Source organism: Diadema setosum, chromosome 20 (genome assembly GCF_964275005.1).
Source record: "Diadema setosum chromosome 20, eeDiaSeto1, whole genome shotgun sequence".
Classification (NCBI taxonomy): domain Eukaryota; kingdom Metazoa; phylum Echinodermata; class Echinoidea; order Diadematoida; family Diadematidae; genus Diadema; species Diadema setosum.
Window position 1 is genome coordinate 18,999,152 of NC_092704.1, and position 20,109 is coordinate 19,019,260.

The 20,109-nt window shown below is 39.4% G+C and overlaps 1 protein-coding gene across 1 annotated transcript in view; it reads left to right on the forward strand.

The window, feature by feature from the left end:
• Positions 1 to 20,109, forward strand: part of LOC140243371 (sterol regulatory element-binding protein cleavage-activating protein-like) — a 39,313-nt gene that overhangs the window by 14,448 nt on the left and 4,756 nt on the right. The window contains exons 6-20 of the mRNA XM_072323049.1: positions 159 to 273; positions 4,433 to 4,535; positions 5,051 to 5,129; positions 5,669 to 5,795; positions 6,247 to 6,359; positions 6,893 to 6,987; positions 10,500 to 10,598; positions 11,494 to 11,700; positions 12,199 to 12,644; positions 13,329 to 13,484; positions 14,618 to 14,816; positions 15,613 to 15,728; positions 17,185 to 17,785; positions 18,198 to 18,363; positions 19,917 to 20,065. Of these exons, the coding sequence (XP_072179150.1) occupies positions 159 to 273; positions 4,433 to 4,535; positions 5,051 to 5,129; positions 5,669 to 5,795; positions 6,247 to 6,359; positions 6,893 to 6,987; positions 10,500 to 10,598; positions 11,494 to 11,700; positions 12,199 to 12,644; positions 13,329 to 13,484; positions 14,618 to 14,816; positions 15,613 to 15,728; positions 17,185 to 17,785; positions 18,198 to 18,363; positions 19,917 to 20,065 (2,771 nt within the window). The remainder of the gene's footprint in view (positions 1 to 158; positions 274 to 4,432; positions 4,536 to 5,050; positions 5,130 to 5,668; positions 5,796 to 6,246; positions 6,360 to 6,892; positions 6,988 to 10,499; positions 10,599 to 11,493; positions 11,701 to 12,198; positions 12,645 to 13,328; positions 13,485 to 14,617; positions 14,817 to 15,612; positions 15,729 to 17,184; positions 17,786 to 18,197; positions 18,364 to 19,916; positions 20,066 to 20,109) is intronic.

Consider the following 20,109-nt stretch of genomic DNA (forward strand, 5'->3'; position numbering starts at 1 on the left):
TACTCGGTATTGTTCAGGATAGCTTGCACGCATTGTTTTAAACCAAGTCAGTTTTATGTGATCATCAGTGCATATTTGTGGGCTTCCTGTATGAAACTGATTTGCCCTTCCATTTCTAGGACATCTTCTTCACTTGATGTTGTTTCTATGTTTGTCAGATCTGCTGCTTGGTGTGCAGGCAAAGTTCACAGGTCTTCAGAAGTACAACATCCACTCCTTCTCCGAGCGTATCTCATATGCAGTCACTGTGGTGCTACACACCTACAATGACAGGTGAGGCAGAGGTCTGGTTCTGCATTTCATTCAACTGGGATGCACAGATTTGTATTTTCTGCACAATGTGTGCAGAACATTTTTACTAGAAGTCAGTACCTAAAAACTCCTAAAAGTGATAATGCAGACACTAAGTTATTTTCCATGGTTGTGAGATGTATGGAAGTAAAGATATGCCATATCCAGCAGCAGAGATACACCGTGGCCTGTTTACAGAACTGCCACTCATTATACCCCTGCCACATGTAGTGTGAAGGGGGTATATAGGAATCACCGTGATGTTGGTCGGGCGATCGGTCGGTCGGTCGGTCTGTTGCAAAATCTTGCGTCGCGGACTCCTTTTACAGTTTGAAGCAATTTAAATGAAACTTAGGGTAAATGATGATATTGAGGTATAGATGTGCAAGACATGTTTTTTGTGTTTGTCGGACAAAGCGTTGCCATGGTAACCATAATTTTACCAAAACCTTGTGGATTGAGTAACTTCCATAGTATTTAAGCAATCAATTTCAAAATTAGTATCTATGACGATCTATAGGTGTAGTTATGCAAGACACTCTTTGTGTTTGTACTTGACAAAGCATTGCCATCATGGTAACCGCATGTTTTCTTTGAAATCTTGTGGAGTGAACAACTTCCACAGTTTTGAAGCAATTAAAATCAAATTTGGTAGGCATTATGGCCTTGAGGCATAGATGTGGAACACATAATTTTTGTGTTTGTCGGACAAAACGTTGCCATGGTAACCATAATTTTACCAAAACCTTGTGGATTGAATAACTTCCATATCATTCAAGCAATTAAGGTCAAATTTAGTATGTATGATGATAGGGAGGTGTAGTTATGCAAGACACCAATGTGTTAATATAAGAAAAATGTGTTGCCATGGTAACCACTCATTTTTGTATCAAATTGAACCATTTAATCTATGAAGGTGAAATTTGGTGTGTATGATGCTCTTTAAGTGTAGTTTTGCAAAATGTCCTTTGTATTTGTATTGGACAATGCATTGCCATGTTGACCACATTTTTTTTTTTTTAATCCTGTGGAGTGAACTTCTTCCACAGTTTTCAAGCAATTGAAACCAAATTTGGTAGGCATCATGGCCCTGAGGTATAGATGTGGAACACATAATTTTTGTGTTTGTCACACAAACCATTTGCATGGTAACCACAATTTACCAAAACCTTGCAGATCGAATAACTTCAAGCAATAAAAGTCAAATTTAGTATGTATCATGATCTAGAAGTGTAGTTTTGCAAGACACCAATGTGGAAAACGTGTTGCCATGGTAACCACTCATTTTTGTATCAACATAAACCCTTCAAGCTATGAAGGTCAAATTTGGTGTGTATGATGGTCTTTAAGTGTAGTTATGCAAAATGTCCCTTGTGTTTGTATCAGACAATGCATTGCCATGGTAACCACATTTTTTACCTAATCCTTGTGGAACTCGGTGTCAACTCTGTAATTGTATACAGTAAACTAAAATTATTCTGTTTCCAATTTGACAAGCGCACAAACTTGGTATTAACGTCATTGCCCTCATGACATCACATACTATGAAGCAACACTAGGGGCGGGGGTATTAATCACCTTCAGTGATAATTCTAGTTTTAGTTGTTTACAGGTTTTGTCAATCCAAATCTTAGACCCATTAAGCGTTTTCACATCAGCCGATGTTTCGAAATAGTGTGCTATTTTCTGACTTGGGAAATTAACCCGATCACGAAATAGTGCGCTATTTGATAATGTGAATAGAAACTAGCGCGCTAATTGATCGAGAAAATTTCTCAAGTCCAACTCAGGAAATTTCCGAAATAGCAGGATAATGTTCAGGCTGATGTGAGTAGGAAATGAAATAGTGCGCTAATTTGCGATCGCGAAAAATATCTCCAGCTTGGATTTTTATCGGGCTGATGTGAAAACGCCTAGTGTGCCTAGCATTCCCCTAATGAATTTTTGTCTGCATTTCATTATCTCCATTAGCTTTTAAACAGAGAATACCCTTTGAAACTTGTGTTTCTGTTTCCAGACTATATCTACCTAATACGTGATTTAAATTTGAGCCATTTTGAAGTGATCTTATCTGTCTCCATTGTTCACTGATCATGGTAATTTGCACTTTGCCATATATATGCTTTTCTTCAAACAATTACTATAGTATTATCAAATGGGTATTTGTGGAAAGTTGGGTTGTGATTGTCAGCTTTTTTAGATACAGTCAAACCTGTCTATAGTGGCCATCCAAGGGAGACAAAAAAGTGGCCGCTATAGACAGGTCATCCAACGTTGTGTGCATTGCCTACATGTACACTGTACATGTATCATCATTGTATGCATCTATAAGTACCTAATTGTACAAGTACGGTGTACATGTATCTGTGTACGTATGCACATGTGTGTTTCATGCATTGAACAATGCCGGCGTTTATGAAATTGTTGCACATCAGTGTGTGTACCGTCGTGAAGAAAGCTAAACACTAGTTCATTATTATGACTGAATGAGTGATGAATGCAGCAATGGCGAATAATGCTGGCGATCCCTAAACGTTGCCCATGAATTACTGGCACGGCTACAAAGCAGAAAAAATATGCTGAATTATCGGCTCTTTGGCTGCTATAGACAGGTTAAAATCTACCGCGGGAAACAAAATTTGTGGCTGCTGGCTGCGTTAGACAGGTGGCTGCTATACACAGGGTCTTTTACAGGGTTTTTCTCTCGGGGGGGGGGGGGGGGGGATTTTTTCAGTTGCCGCTATAGACAGGTGGCTGCTGAGGCAGGTTTGACTGTACCACTATGTCTTTGCTGTTTCTTTCTCATACACCACATTCTAACGGGGCAAATTTCAGTGGATGCATTTGTAGAATTTCTTTAGTCATGAAACTCAATTCCCAGTGAAACATGTGTCAAATATGGGTGAAATTTGAATAGAAGCTCTCCGCCTTACCCCACGAGTAACTTCCCGTTAGAATCCAGGAGAAACGCTGGTCTAGCTCTTGTCTCTCTCATTGAAACATCATTGAAACATTGATGAATGTGTGTATAAAGCTGTCCAGTGACAAGGTTGAGGGTTCTGCATCACCAGTTCTGTTGACATGACCTGGGCAGAAGTCATGACAACTTTTGGTTGTTGCCTTTGCATACTAACAAAGTACCTTTCGGTCTGATTATGTATCTAAAGAAGATTATTGGTAGATATCAATAGAAATTGTCCCTGTAAAATCAGCGGTTGTTCAGGGAGTACCGTAATCATTACGGGAAATCTATTATATGGAAGGGATAGAGAGCTTACATATGTACATGTGACCCTGCATCACAAATCCAACAAAAAGTCGCCAGACATTGATTTTAGTTAAAGGCAGGTTCTGAAAGAGCAGACTCATAAGCTTCAAAATGATGTATAACTCAATAGAAATGGGCTTTTCTAGTATAAGATATAAATAATGAAAAGAAAGTACACATCTGGAAAAGTGTTTACTGAGAAAAGAGGCTTTGTAGTTTAGGGTCTCTTCAAGTGCCTATCCTCACCTTCCTGCGCATTGCTCTGCAATGAATGGAACAAAAAACTGGATGCAAAACTCTGCAACTACCACAATGAAGAGATTATCAGATTAACCCGTTGAGGACGAGTCCCGAGTATACTCGGGCAGGTGTCTATGGGAAATGCGTGTTGTAGCAAAATCAAACCGTCCTCAACGGGTTAAGTTGAAATTTTGCACACACTCACATACATTCTATTCATGACTGATACCAATGTTGAATGCAGAAGCATAGTCCTTTCAAAAATTATCAGAGTCCAAAGTGAGGAGTGTGTAAAGGGTATTTAAGAAATGAAAAGGAACCTCTGAGACATACCTAGTCACACTATTCTGTAAAATAGTGTTCTAGAAAAACTGCTGAAAACACAACTTAACATTCGTTTTGTGATCCCAAACTTCAGAATGATGAAGAAGAATTGTGCTTTCAGGATATATAAAAGACAGAAGATTGACAGGGCTGACCCATTTCACCTATTTTGAGTCCTCATGTAAATCAGGGCCTGCTACTTTTTGTTGGCTTCAGGATGCACGATCACATTATCATCTTTGAGAACTTTGAGTCATGTTTGAAGTGTGTCTGAATATCAGTATTTCTTTTCTGTCCTCTCTTGTCCAGTTTCATTGAAGATTTGAAGTCTCACTTGGAGGACAAATATAACACAGGTTCACCCGTTGACTGGAACACTGGAGAATTCCTGATTCTGCACATTTATTACAAGGTTTGATTACTTTGATATCCTCCATAGCTGTATTTGAACCCCGTGGTGTATAACATGAAAGATATTGTCTGTGCTACATTGACCTGGTGATAAGTGAATTAAAGGGCAAGTTCACCCAAATATATGTGTGGATTAAATGAATGAAGCAATGTTAGTAGAACACATCAGTGAAAGTTGATGAAAATTAGAAAATTCATTCAAAAGTTATGAGTCTTTTGTGTTTATGTCTCGGCCCCAGAGGGTGCTTTAAGCATTTAATGTTTTTGGGGTTTTCCAGTTGTCCTGTCTGTCCAGTGTCTTGGTCTGCGCAGTTTAGAGAACCGCTCAGTGAACAATCTTGATACAATGGATTGTAGGTCCAATTTGCTACATGAGGTGTGGATGCACTGATTAGATTTTGGGTAAAATCCCATGTGGTCACACGTCACTGAATTTTGGCTAAAAATGGCATTTTCTGCTGTAAGTCATCTAGCTTATGTATTTGTCTTTTCACTTTTGTCTTTTTCTCTTGACAGAGTTTAATCAACTTCCATGATCTGATGCCTGGTGCCATTGTATATTCTCTACTCATGTTTTACATCTATTTTTCTGTCCGTAAGTATACATCATTATTCCTCTTCAAACAGCTGTTCTCTCATCACAAAGCATATCAGTATATCATCCAAAGAGCTCAGGAAAAGACATGTTTCAAGCTTATCAGACAAAGTCATTACCTTTCAAAATGTAATCGAGTGCATAGTGAATTTATACCTCATGTTTCTGTAATTCAGTGAGAGGGTATGAAATATGAAGTAGATTGGTGTTCTGTGTTCTACTGTAAAAGTGGAAATTTTCATGGTGTTGACATTTTTGCGCATTCCGCGCAACCAGAATCTAGTGTGAAAGTAAAGCACGCGAATATTTTGGCTTGCCATACGTTCCAGTAGTTGGAGTCTTGATTACGTGGAATTAAAAATGCATGAAACTCTTCTTACCCTGCCAAGCGCAAAAAATTATCCACTTTTACAGTATTTGAAAAAAAAAAAAGTGTGTTGGATTAAAATGAGGAAAATGATGTTATTGTGAACAAACATGAAGTGCAAATACAGTGATAATGATATAATGATTTGATTTGCTTGGGTGTCCTGTAACAGGTAAAATCCAGATGGTGAAATCTAAATGGGGGCTGGCCCTTAGTGCTACAGTGATGCTAGTTCTCTCCTGTACCATGTCAGCTGGACTGTGTATTCAGTATGGTGTTGAACCAACGCTAAATGAAGGGTAAGTTATACTGTGTCTTCTGTATGGAGTGGACCCAACATTAATTAAACAGTTCATCTCAGCCTTCACAGTTTCTTCAAAATTTATATTTACTTCCAATTTGAATATTTTATGTCGGGAAAAAAAAAGATCTGGAGAATTTCTACCCGTTTAACTGAGATGCCCACACAATTATCAGATAAGTGTAATAAATATTGAAACTGTTCGGTCTGTGGAGACTACTGTATTCTTTTGTTATGTTTTGTCTTGTAGTTTGTTTGTTTGTTTGTTTTTTATTTTAACCAACATCTTTTTCGTTGTGTAATGGCATGCTTCTATAGTATTTGTGACTCTGAAACTTAAGAACTGTTTTCTTCTTGTGATGCTGTCATAGAATTAGTTAACAGGTATAAATTCTATAATCTATGTTACCACTTTAATCTGTTGTTCTACCACTTTAATATCTTTACAGGGAGGTGTTTCCATACATCATCATTCTAATAGGACTAGAAAATATATTGGTGCTCATAAAGTCCGTTACTTCAACTCCCATGGATCTTCCTGTTGAAATCAGGATTGCTCAAGGTGACTGTCAACTTCTTTTCCAACCCCTATTTATTATCTTATATTTTTACATGTGTCTTTCTGATTGGTTTTATGTGTCATATTCATTGAAATCTCAGCAGTTTTATTCAAAGTTTAACTGTGTAGTGGTTAATGTTGATGCTACTTTAAATTTCCAGAATTGTAATGTGGGTATTGTCCAAATAGATGTTTAGTCAATGAGTTTCTAGTCAATTCCTCAAGTGCCCTCTTCCTTTACATCTCTCTGTTTTGGCAAGTGATTTTAAAGTCAGCTTTTATAATAATGTTAATATGGGTATTTATGATGCCTCTTTACTACTCTGCTGAGCGCTCAAAGGGCACACACACAAAAAAAAATCTCTGCAAAGCATAAAGGGGAAAAGAAAAGAAATAGAAAAGAAGTAACTGATGTCTGTCCAGATATTTTGTCAAAAAAGGAGAAAATAATGTAGAAAGAATGAAAGCTTAGAAAAGTTTACTGCTGTGCTCTGGTGACATGACAAAATCCTTGTTAATCTCTGACAACACCCTAGGTCTGAGCAAGGAGGGTTGGTCCATCTCCAAGAACATGTGGACTGAGATTCTCATTGTTGTTATTGGTCTCTTCACATTCGTCTCAGCTGTACAGGTGAATGGTTTTGCTGTTATCTTTCTCTGTTATTACTTTAATCTTCTCTGTACATAACTATAATGTTCATTACTTTTCATCAGGCTGTACATGGACTTAAGCCAGGTTTTCTAGCTTACACACTTTTCTTTTTGCTCACATTTTCTCCCTTTTTGTCGCGCCCACTGGAGGTGAAGGCGAGACTAAGGGATCCAAATGGCGTCTGTCCGTCGTCCGTCCGTCGTCCGTCACAAATGTTAAAGTTTACCTGCAAGACTCTCTTATGATGCATAACTTGGCAACTGTTACAGCAATGGCAGCCACACTTGGGTGATAGAAGCACTAGGGGTATCTTCATGTTATGGTGTTGTCGGAGGTCATGTGATGATGTCAAAGGTCATTTGAGGTCATATATTAAAGAGTATGTGGAAGACTCTCTTTTCTATGTTAAAGGGAAGGTAAACCCAAAGAGCAATGTGGATTGAGTGAAAGCAGCAACATTAGTAGAACACATCAGTGAAAGTTTGAAGAAAATCGGACAATCGATGCAAAAGTTATGAATTTTTAAAGTTTTGGTGTTGGAACCGCTGGATGAGGAGACTACTAGAGGATATGACGTATGAGTGGACAACAATACAAAGAAAATATAAAGGATATTCAACAAAAATTCACTTTTCTGGAATTATGAAAGAGCAGTGGACCAACCGCTTTCAGAAAGCAGGGGGAATAATTGCTACCCTTAACATATGTCAATATCAAGTTGATGGAATTTGAAATTTTCATGAAAAATGGATTTTTGTAGTATTTTCTTTATATTTTCTTGATATTGTAGTCCACTCATACGTCATAACCTCTAGTAGTCTCCTCATCCTGCGGTTCCAACACCAAAACTTTAAAAATTCATAACTTTTGCATCGATTGTCCGATTTTCTTCAAACTTTCACTGATGTGTTCTACTAATGTTGCTGCTTTCACTCAATCCACATTAATCTTGGGGTTTATCTTCCCTTTAAAGTTTACCTGCAAGACTCTATTTTGACAAATAACTTCACATAAGTTGCTTGGATTACAACCTAACCTGGGTCATAGATGCACTTGGGGTACCTTCATGTTATGGTGCTGTTGGAGGTCACAGGATAAGGTCAAAGGTCATTTGAGGTCATACGTTAAAGTTTACTTGCAAGACTCTCTTATCACACGTAACTCGACACATGTTGCTACAATGGCAATCAAGCTTGGGTGATGGATGCAGCAGGGGTACCTTCATGTTATGATGCCGTAAGAGGTCACATGATAAGGTCAAAGGTCATTTGAGGTCCTACGTTAAAGTTTACTTGCAAGACTCTTATCACACGTAACTCAGCACATGTTGCTACAATGGCAATCAAACTTGGGTGATGGTAGATGTCTCTTGGGAAGTTGAAAGTTACCACAAGGTCAAAGGTCACAGACAGGGGTCAACGAACTTTTAGGGCCCAATGTTAAGTTTTTAGGGCGCATTTCGTTTATGGCTCATAACTTTTGATCCCTTTGTCCGTTTGTGACCAAACTTAGATGGAAGATGTCCCTTGGAGAGATGAAGGTCGTCACAAGGTCAAAGGTCACAGACAGGGGCCAACAAACTTTTAGGGCCCAATGTTATGTTCTTAGGGTACGTTTTGATTGCGGCTCATAACTTTTGATCCCTATGTCGGTTTGTGACCAAACTTGGACGGTAGATGTCCCTTGGGGAGTTGAAGGTCATCACGAGGTCAAAGGTCACAGAAAGGGGTCAACAAATTCTTAGGGCCCAATGTTAAGTTTTTATGGCGCGTTTCGATTATGGCTCATTACTTTTGATCCCTTTTTCTGTTTGTGACCAAACTTGGATGATAAATGTCCCTTGGGGTGTCAAAGGTAACCACAAGGTCAAAGGTCATAAGCAGGTCAATTAACTTCTTGGAGTTATAAAAGATATTAATTCCTTGTACGCGAATGGGCGAGACACAATTTGGCACTTGCCTTGTTCATTAATAGTTGAGAGATATTGCAATCAGTATGTGGCTGCCTTTTACTTGGCTGGCTATTTCATCACACAGCAGTTATGTGAAACTGATCTCTACCTTTAGAAAAACAAGCAAATTATTAGACATATGCAGTCATAAAAACAGGGTAGCCTTTTTTTATGATTTGTTGAGGTTACAGTGGCTCTGATGTAGTTGTGTCAGATATTTTTATGCCTCTGCCACGAAGTGGTGCCAGAGGCATTATTTTTTCGGGTTGTCCGTCTGTCCTTCCATCCATCCTTCCGTCCATCCGTAATGAATTTTGTGGACAGCATAACTAAAAAAACTTTTGAGGTATCCTAATGAAACTTGGCAGGTATGTGTATTAGGGGGTGAAGTTGTGCCTATCAACTTTTGGGTGCACATGCTCAAGGTCAAAGGTCAAAAGGTCAAGGTCAAATGCTTAAAATTTCTCTATTTCCCCCATATCTATGCATTGCCTGAAGATATTTTCTTGAAACTTAGTGTATACATGTATTACCCAATCAAGATTCTCTGGTGAAAGTTTTGGGTCATGAGGTCAAAGGTCAAGTAAAAATGTTGAAATTTCACTTTTTTCTCTGTATCTTGGAAATTGTTCAGCGTATCTTCATGGAACATAGTATATATGCATGTACTGACTCGCAGTGACTATCTAGGGAATTTGGGATTCATGGGGTCAAAGGTCAGGGGTCAAAGGTCAAGGGCAACACTTCAAAATTTTACTATTTCCCTCATATTTATGCAATGCTAGCAGGATTATTTTTTTTTTTTGACTTGGTGTATACATGTACACCGTATAACCCAATAGAGAGTTTTTGTTGTTTTTTTGTTTTGCCAAAAAGTTCAAAGGTCAAAAGGTCAAAGATCAAGTGAAAGTGCTGAACTTACTTCTTCCATATCTTGGAAGTGGCTCAAATTATCTTGAAACTTAGTACATATTTATGCATGTTCTACCTGACAGTGATTCTCTTATGAATTTTAGGGTTAAAGGCCAAAAAAAAAAAAATGGTAACAATTTACTATTCAATACAGAAATTGCCCTTTTTCTCCGTACCTTGAAAATTACTCAATGCATAAGCTTATGCAAGGGTCAAAGTCAGGTGAAAGTCCTTAAATCCCCAAATACATGCTGTAGCTCATATTTATCCAATAAAACCAAGGTCAAGGAAGGTGAACATTCAACACATTTGTGACAAATGTGTCATTTTAATATTTCGCCAATTTTGTGAAAATGTAGTCACACATTGTCCACATGTACTATGGACCTTATTAAGAGAATCATGCATTATGGCGGAGGCATACCAGTCGCCATAGCGACATTTCTAGTTTCTAGACTTGTTTTCTGACGTTTTCTGACAAATTTTTATATTCAATCAGCAGTTGCTGACTTACAGGAGTAGTGTAAAACATATAAAATATCAGGTCTAATACTAGATGTCTTTTAGAGTTTGAAATGTTTGTTTGTTACATTGCTTTTCTCTCTCTCTCTCTCTCTCTGTCCTACAGGAATTTTGTCTGCTAGCCCTGGTAGCCATGTTGTCAGATTTCTTTCTTCAAATGATGTTCTTTGTGTCCATCTTAGCTCTGGACTTCAGAAGACTTGAGGTATTCTCGACATTCTTTTACCTGTCATTCTTATGTCAACTAGTGATCAGGAAATGTTATAAGACAAAAGTCTGTGAGAAGATTTGTAATCTTAATTTGAAATGATGAGTTTTGGAAATGGCCAGTTGGCTCTGGGCATAAGAAATTTGTCACAAGTATTGTTTGATTTATGAAGAATAATATTACAATGTGTTTTTTGATGTCATTGATTATTTTTCAGTTCCTACCAATGTCATTGTCTGCCCCCACAGTGTTATATCAAATTGAGAGGAAACATAATTATGATATTATAGAGAAAAGAGTCTTAACCCTGTGGGGGTTAATGATCCATGATATATGCATAATAACGTTAATCTGAGTTGTGAATTGTCTTCAATTTGTCTCCCTCTACAAATAGAATACAAAGATTGCAACTGCTGATATGTACTTTAACAAACATGTCAGAAAAAAAAAGGAACCACAGGACTTGAGCCTGTCAACTACTGCTTTCCAGGCAGCGACACTACTACCAGACTATCCCTGGTTGCTTAATATTGCTTGATATTCCCATGCTTTCGACATCAATCTGTTTTCGCTAAAGAAGAATTTGATTACTCTTTATCTATGTGTCACAATACTTATTCAGATCAGGGATTGTTCGTGCATATTTCTGTCAGAAAGGACAGGTACCTAGCAATATGAAATGGTAAAAAAATGAAAACAAAAGTGTGTGACGAATCATTCAAGTAAGCATTATGTATTCATTACCAATTACTAGTTGTATGTTTTCTTAGCTTTTTTTTCTGTTCATATCTTGCTTTTTGATATCAATCTTATGGTAAAGGTCAAAGTTGATGACATACTCTGATTATCCGATGCAATTCTTTCACATCAACATCCATTTATTCCACCTCAGATCTCAGACCTCTACAAGTCAGGCATGATGAAGACTCTACAGGGCTCCTCAGAGAGCACTCCAGTCCCACGCTCTGCCCATCGTTCTTTCCTCTCCCCATTCTGGGGCCAGCCCCTCAAGGACCCCACCCCAGGGCCTACCATCCCCCGCAGGCTCAAAGTCTTCAACTTCTTTGCCAGTGTCAGAATTATTCAGAAAATTATCAAGGTACAAGACAACATGAGGGTTTTGTGGTCAAGTGAAAGTTTATCAGACCTTGAGGGAATGACATTTTAGTATTAGCACACCATGCATTCTTCCTGGCAAGCAAGGACTTGTCTTATAACAGTCACAGAAGATTGCTTGTCCTATTTATACAGTTACATATGTATGTCAGCACATCTTTGTTTTTGTTTTTGTTTTGTTTTTGTTCTGTGCTGTTTGGGTTAAGTAGTGCCACTCTGTTATTTTGTTGTTTTTCAATGCCTCTATAGAGTCTAAAATGCAATTTCGAAAGCCAGTTATGGATGCTTGAGACAACCTTGCTATTTGCCAGTATTCATTCAATGAATTATGCCACTACTGGCTACCAACAGTGTTAAGGAACCTCTCTGGTTTGTTTGTCAGGTTTAACTTTAATTCTTGTAAAGTATTACAAAGTTATAGATGTAGTACATGCATTTCATGTATTTGTTGTTTTGTTTTTTTCTTCAATCTCATTTGCAGTTCACTCTGGCTCTTTGGATTGTGGTGACATGTCTCTTCATCTACAAGGCTGGCATTATCAACTTCTTTCTTGTCAGCAACAGCTACGGCAGTCCTCTTGAACCCTCTGTTTCCCCCAATACGGCCAATTCCAATCCCACCGACCCCAAACTGCCCCCCTTGCCCGCCAATCTCCTTCCAATCCTTAGCCCTGGCAGCGCCTCCAAACCGACACAAAGTGGGAGGAGTGGCCCTTCCTCATCAGAACTTCACATCAAGGCTGATCCAGGAAGTGAAAAAGGCACACGGGGTGACACTACAGAGAGCGCTTCCGGGTTACAACCCTGCCATGGGAGTGACTGCAGTGACAAACTGTCTTTGTGGCTGCATCAGAGAGGAATGTGGAAGCTCTCAGCCTGGCATTGGCCAGCTCTCTTCAACAAATACAACATCAGCTTGGCTGACAGGTGAAAACTAGCTTCCTTCTTCTTCCTTCTTGGGTATATACCGTCAAGATACAGAATGTCAACACTCATTGTGTTGAAGAGTACCATGACAAAAGCAAGGACAATTTTTGTAAAGGTTTATTACATCTGTGTCCTTTAAGCTAGAAATCAGTGTGATGTGACTAGTTTATGAAGGGATGCTAGAACTGTAGTATGGAGAAGGAAAGCATTCCACAAGGAAGTCATGGCTATTTTATCCATCATTACTGAAGATCTTTATAGATCTTTGTAATCATAGTGTTCTTCACATGCATCTACAGTGTTATGAATCCAGTGTGTAAAACTCTACGTATCAAGTGCAGAGGCAGGGAAGAGGAAGGTGGGGGTTGTGAACTGGAAGTAGGTAAAGGAAATGTTTATTTTAAACCATGAAATTCCAAATACCATGCTTCATTTCAAAGCTGATTGTTAGAGCCATCATTGGTAGCTGGCGTATAAGTCATGAATAGGGGCTGAGAACTAGTATTCTGAGATAAATTTCAGAAAGCTTGAAACTACGGCACTTCAATTATGTGTAGTCTTGTGTCTAGTCCACTTGAAGAGGAACCCTTCTTCTCACTAAATCTCACTGTGTCTTTCCAGATGTAAGTAATGTTATAATGGATCCAAAAAAGATGGAATGTAAATCAATGCAATGCTTCTCAGGTATGTGAGTATCCTGCCACCAATCAAGCTGAACATCAACATTGGTCCAGAAAAGGCCCTGGCCCTGAGAAAGGACCATGAGACACGACGGTTTGGTCCTACACCAGGCTTCTCCCCCGTCATTGGCAACTACCAGAGTCTCTATGAAGAAGACAGGTAGACATTGCATGTAGTTTAAGACCTTCCTGTAAAGGTTTATGTTTCAAAATGTGCTGAGTTTGTGTTTTGTGCATTGTGATCCAAACTCAATATATGTGTACACATACTGATTGATAAGCTCTGATCAAGTAATTCTTTCTTATACCTTGAAAGAACTTTAGCTATTCACTAGTACTCCAAAGTTTGCAAAGCTGCCCCTCTTATCCAAATGATCAAAAAGGCAGGCCATAAAGACCATATTGAGCCTTGTTAAGCAAGTACAGTGCACTCTCGTTATAACGAACACGGTTATATCAAAATTTTGGTCTCAACAAAGTAAACATTCAGGCTGCAGACTTATCCACTCTTATGTTTTTTATTGTTTATGTGTTCGGTTATAACAAAATTTCGATATAACAGAAGAAAACTTCTGGTCCCAAGGACTTCGTTATAATAGTAGTCCATTGTGTTGTCATCTCTCTGGATGCTATGAGAAACTCACCCCGACTTTTCATAGACATTTAGAGTTATGGGTTAGTCTTGTATACAGTCTAAGCATTCAATTACACTGTGTGTTGATAAGCATGGTGTATCATCATTACTTGTACCTTTTCAAGAAGATGAGGCTTCATTCTTCTTAACCAAAGTCCATACTTGATGAATTTGAAAGCCAGAAATAGATAATTCATAGAGAGACATTTTACAGTCAACAAGATGAACGATGGATGTTTGGTTTATCAGACAGCTGCACATAGATCACCTTACGAGACGCATTAAAATGGAAGTGAGTGATGTGGGATATAGTTGCTTACTTGGTGTTCATGTTCTCCCAAATTCCAGTGCTCCTTCTTGCGATGCAAATTGAATAAGAGCAGCCTCCTCACACTATGTTATGTTTCATTAAAGATGTGAAGTGAGAGTATGGATTACTGCCATTATATGTATACAGTGTGTAAGTACAGGACTGTTTTTGTATCCCAGGGCTCTGTATACCTGGAATGAAAAAGAAACGGGAAGTATACAAGAAGTCTTAGCACATACAGTTGCCTGTTAAAAACAGTAAATGAAATAACATAAGTTTTTTTCACCATATGATGTGGTCTAATCATGCCTCTTAACTGACATTATACTACCAACACGGCTGCTAATAGGTGGGACTACTATGTGACCATGATGCTTGGTATCATCAGCGGAGCTTCATCTGTTATCCTCGTGATGCTGCTGTGTAAATGTGCCACTCTGGTGAGGAGCCGCCAAGCTCGTTATAAACCTGGCCGTCGTGTTGACATCATCAAACGGGTCCAGGGACCATGTGAGGCCGTCCCACTTCACCTCACTGGCCATGAGCAGGTAGGATGTGACCTGCCTTTCTTTTTCTCTTTTTTATTTCCTCACATGATAACCTACCATTTTCTTTGTACTGGTATTGCCATTTACCTCTATGAAATAGGAGCCGAGTCCTCCGAAAGAGCAGAAACAACAATGATTGGGGAATTAGATATCAAGATGCATAAGTATTTCAGTGATGGGGATGATGGAGAATAATATTACTAGGCACCCAAGTGCCATGAGTTCACTTGTACTGAATTAATGTTGAGCAGTGAGAAGTAGGAACAATTCTTCCATATATGTTTGTGAAGTCAGGATATCATTTCCTCAAGATGAAAGCATTTAATTTCTTTGAATTGATATTTCATGATACCTTGTGTGAGGCCTTGTGTTGCACTGAATTCAGAATTCATAAATTTAACTCGTAAGATAGGTGTGTAATCATGTATGTTGGCATTCAGTTTTGTTCAGTACTCACATACAAGTGCTCACGAAAATGCTGAATTGAAAGTTCCTGGATGACGGCACAGGCTGTCTCACAAATATTCAGTCTAATTCCTTATTTAAGACCCTCTTTGTGAGACTTATGAAATCTCTTGTATTTGTTACACCAGGAATTATACCTTAAATTTGTATATTTTTGTGACACACCTGGTGATGCAAATGTTTGCTGTAACGTTAATAGAAACAGAGGCTGAACCCACAAAAAGATTGAAATGACTCTGTGTACCTCAGTAGGAATGTACAGGGTTACTGAAAGCATTCTGCTCATTTATGTAATTGATATTTTGTTAACTGAATGCATGTTTCTTACCAGGAGGTGGAGAGCTTTGTGGCCAATGGACGTTGGATAGTGAGTGCTTGTATCCAAGGTGACATTCGTGTGTGGCATTCTCTGGAGGGAAGGTGTGAACATATCATCCAAAGGTCAAGGTGCATTACCAAGCCATTATTCACTTTTATATAGTCACTGCAGGCCTCGAAATAGGATTTTGGAGGGGCAAGGCCATTTAGAAAAGGGCACTTTTTCCAAGAGGCCAGGGCACTTAGGTCAGTCGAAGGGGCACCAAGGCCACATTGGAAAGGGCATGTTTGGTGTTTATACGTGATGTGAATGCCCGCGCCACATAGAGCTGTATTCTATCGACCGTGCTGCTACACTCCAGCAGCGCACGCACGCATAAGATCTCACCGCAGCAGACCACGTTAGGCAGTAGGCCATACGCAATACGATGTAGGTTCTGTAATACAGTACGTTCTCAACGCGTACGCCGCGCTTGCTTTGGAGCACTTCCGGCGCCATTTTGCTTTGAGCATGCGGGCATGAATGCAGAGCGAGAGAGATGGCAATGCTCGCAGCCGTTAGCATGGCTTGCGACCGCTTGCTCCGGCCCTCCGCTGCCTAGCTAGTAACTCTATGGCCGCTGCGCTGCGGAGGCAGTCGGGACGGTAAAAGCCGGTCGGGCGTACATGTACGTAGACTTCTACACGTCGTCTCGTATCTCAGAAAGATACTTTGAGTTTGAATCAGATATATTGGGACGCAAGCGAACTGAAGGTATGATATTTGAGATCAGGAAAGTTGTTCAAGCTTATTAAAGTGTAGACTTTGAGAAAGGGCATATTATACGTCATAAATAATAACTTTCATTCTAAAAGGGCACCACAGCAACAAGAAAAAGGGCACATTTTTTTTTGGCCGTAACTTTGATCAAGGAAAAAAAGGCATTGCGGCCAACGAGAAGGGCACCGACGGCCATGGCCGTCGGTGGCCGTCGGTTAATTCGAGGCCTGTCACTGCATTGAGACTCTTTAGCAGTTACTCTTCAAAACCTCTCTTTTTACTGGTCATATTGAAGTTTATTGACATGTCAAGATGTGTGTTATTATTTTTTTTATTTGTCTGAGTACTGCCTTTCCATTTTTTTTTTTTTTTGGGGGGGGGGGGAGGGGGACTTTTGACATCTTCTGCTTCTTATCATTAATATGTTTATTATTATTATCATTACTTTCATCATCGTCACTGTCATCATATGCATTGTTGTTAATGATTTTGGATGATGTCATTGTCAAGATCACATTTTTGTTTGTGAAAGTTTAATGTGGTTCAAATAAAAGGAAAATAAGAAGTTAAAATTTGAACGAAACCTTACAAATTAATTATGTGGCATTGCAATGCAAATAAAAGTTTCATATGCTGGTGTACCATTTACATTCTTTCTGCTGTTGGTTTTTTTTGTGTGTGTTACTTTATGAAGAAGTAATGCAGTAAAAAAGCTGGTCAACACAGCCCTGCTGTGAGTCTTTGTGAGGGAAATGACATTTGTCATATGTACCAAGACTTTTAACATTTCTACTTGTTCTGTGTGTGTGTGTGTGTTTGTGTCAGACACCGTAGGCAAAGAGTGCGTAGGAGCAGCCAGGGTCCACCCATCTCTCCAACACAGCCTCTCTCAAGTCCCAGCACCATCCCAGCCAGCCCTTTCAGCCCGCTTGAGCCAGACTGTCGGGCCTCGTCACACCCACTCGGCCTCCCGAGACCAGGCAGCTCTTCAGACATGGCGGGTCGATACCACCCTGATGGGACCATTCCTCACACTGGAAGTTTTGCTGACATGTACACGCCATCCCACATTGAGGGGCAGAGTGGGACCGAAGACCAGGGATACTTTTCAACCAGGCCCCCCTCACAGTCATCCAGCTGGAGCTCTGGAGCTGCAAGTGTTAATGATGAACTTAAACAGCCTCTATTTAATAAACAGAGGACTCAGAGTAGACTCTCAGGAGATTTCTCTCCATTGGAGAAGGAGGAGGATATGATGGGAGGAGAAGGACTGTATGCCCCCCTGGGTATGGATGGGGGTGGAGACAGGGCTAGGGATGGGGGTGGAGACAGGGCAAGGGATGGGGAGGAGGTTGCCCCAGCCGTATGGTGCCTGGCTTGTCAAGAAGACGTAATTGCAGCTGGCTGCAGTGATGGAAGTGTGGAGGTAAGCATAATAAGTCATCTCTCCTCTCCTTGATGAAGCTCTCTTACTGAGTCCATGTTACTCTTTCTGTAATCTGAACATTAACTTGAAAAAAAAGAAGTGCAATAATGATGAAAGAAGCAGTAAAATAATGCTGTTTGCTGTTAAAACAAAGTTTTCCTTTTCACAGTGGAAAAGAATCTCTTGAGCAAGACACACGATATCTAGGTGGACTCAAAAGGAAGAATGCTAGAGGAACAGTTGAAGATTGAAAGCCAGTACTAGCACTGTTATTGCTGTTTCATGAGGCAAAATATGAACATATCCATAGCTGCAGAGTCAAGTACAAGGAATGTTTGTGCTATCATTTATGCTTCCTGCCTATGTGTGTGTAAGCGTTGACTATTTGCTGTGCTATAATGTTTCAATGCAGCTATGGAGTTGTGAGAATGGGCAGCCCATTGCCATGTCTCCCAGCAGCAAGGAGCAGACTCAGGCTGGAGTGACAGGGATCTGCTTTGCGAGGAACCTCCTCTTGATTGCCAGATTAGATGGCAACATTGACTTTATGCAGATTGCAGGCTTTCAGGGCCTGGGAGGTAGGTTGTTACCAGATTTTAATGTCCTGTGGATTGCAGGTTATCCAGGTCCTTGCGGCTAGGTTGTCAGTTATCTTGATTCAGTGTGTTAGTGCCGCAAGTTTCTAGGAGATGTTTCATGCCGATTGGTGTCTTGTAAAGAAGAAGGAGAAGGAGAAGGAGAAGGAGAAAACTTGTTTATTGACATATATAGAAAAAAGACATGCATTAACCCTATTCTAACTGGGCTATTTGAGACCAAGTTTTTACTGGGGGGGGGTCAATTTGACCCCCCCTTCAGATCTCGGCCGCCGATCGCGCGATCGCCGCAAAATTTTGCCTGAACATAGAGCCGGATGTCAACTACAAGATTACATGGTCATACAATAGAAAAATTTTGATTTCATATTTTTTAATAAATTAATTATGCAAATTAACACATGAAATAATATTTTCACCTATAACTCCATCAGAAAGACTGAAGGATTATTAAATTTTTGTGTCAAAGTTCCTCAAGACACATCAAACAATTTTCTTGTAAAAAAATAGCGCAATCAAAATCATTTTCTTTTGTTTTTTATTGTTTTGTTAATTTCTTATGTATTTTATTGTTTTTTCGATCTTTTGTTTTCTATTGTTTTTTTGCCAAAATTTGTTGGAGGCACTTTTTCAAGCTTATCTACATTAGAATTGATTTATTTCACTGGCTAAAAGTTGAAATAATCTAATTTATATCAATTAAACAAAAAACCACAGTTTGCATTGGATTTGCACACGAAATCATGAATTTGAGCGGTTTTCGGGTTGACATGCATATGCAAAACATCGCATAACTTAAGAACGGTGTATCCGGACATTGCAAATTTGGTCTCAAAATATGCGGGAGACTCAAATGAAAAAAGTCGTGAAACGACGCGGCAAAATCTTTGCGCGTTGCGAAATCGTGGCGCGAAACGTCGAGGGGGGGGTCAATTTGACCCCCCCCCAGTTAGAATAGGGTTAAGTTGTGTTGTTATTTGTGTTTTACCACTATGAAATAACGTGGGGAAATATGTAGCCATTATATATTGTGTGTTGGAATAAGTACAGCAGCACCGTAAGCAATCCACTATGAAAATCCCTTCCAACGTACTTCAAGTCTTGTTAAAGCACTTCACATCTGTGGACTTACACCAAGACATCCCAGTCACATTGCTACACTCATTTAGACAGGATAACTTGCAAAACAACCATTATTAAGAAGCAGCAAAATGTAACAGTTGCTAATCATATTTTTAAAGAGAGAAAGTGAAGGAAATAGGTCTTATTATATCAAAAATTAGTTGAATCAAGTAACTGGAAATAAACACTGTTTGCGACGTTTCGCCAATCATCAATTTGCTTCTTCGGGCGAATTGATAATTGGCGAAACGTCGCAAACAGTGAGTTTATTTCCAGTTACTTGATTCAACTAATTTTTGATCTTGTACTTCGACTGGATGAATGAGAAGAATTTACATCAGTCTAGGTCTTATTATGTTATTAACTCAGTCCTGTAATGGTGATTTTGATATGCATGGAATGTTATGATTCAGTTACAGTCAGTTATGACAGCTACTACCAGTACCCCCCAGTGGTCCACCTCAACATCCTCAAGACAGTACAGGCCCACCAGCAACCTATCAACACCATCCAAGCTAACAATGCACAACTCATCACAGCCAGCCAAGACTATACATTAAAAGTAAGATCATGTGTCTGCTAAGACTTTGGCATTGAACAAGAGGT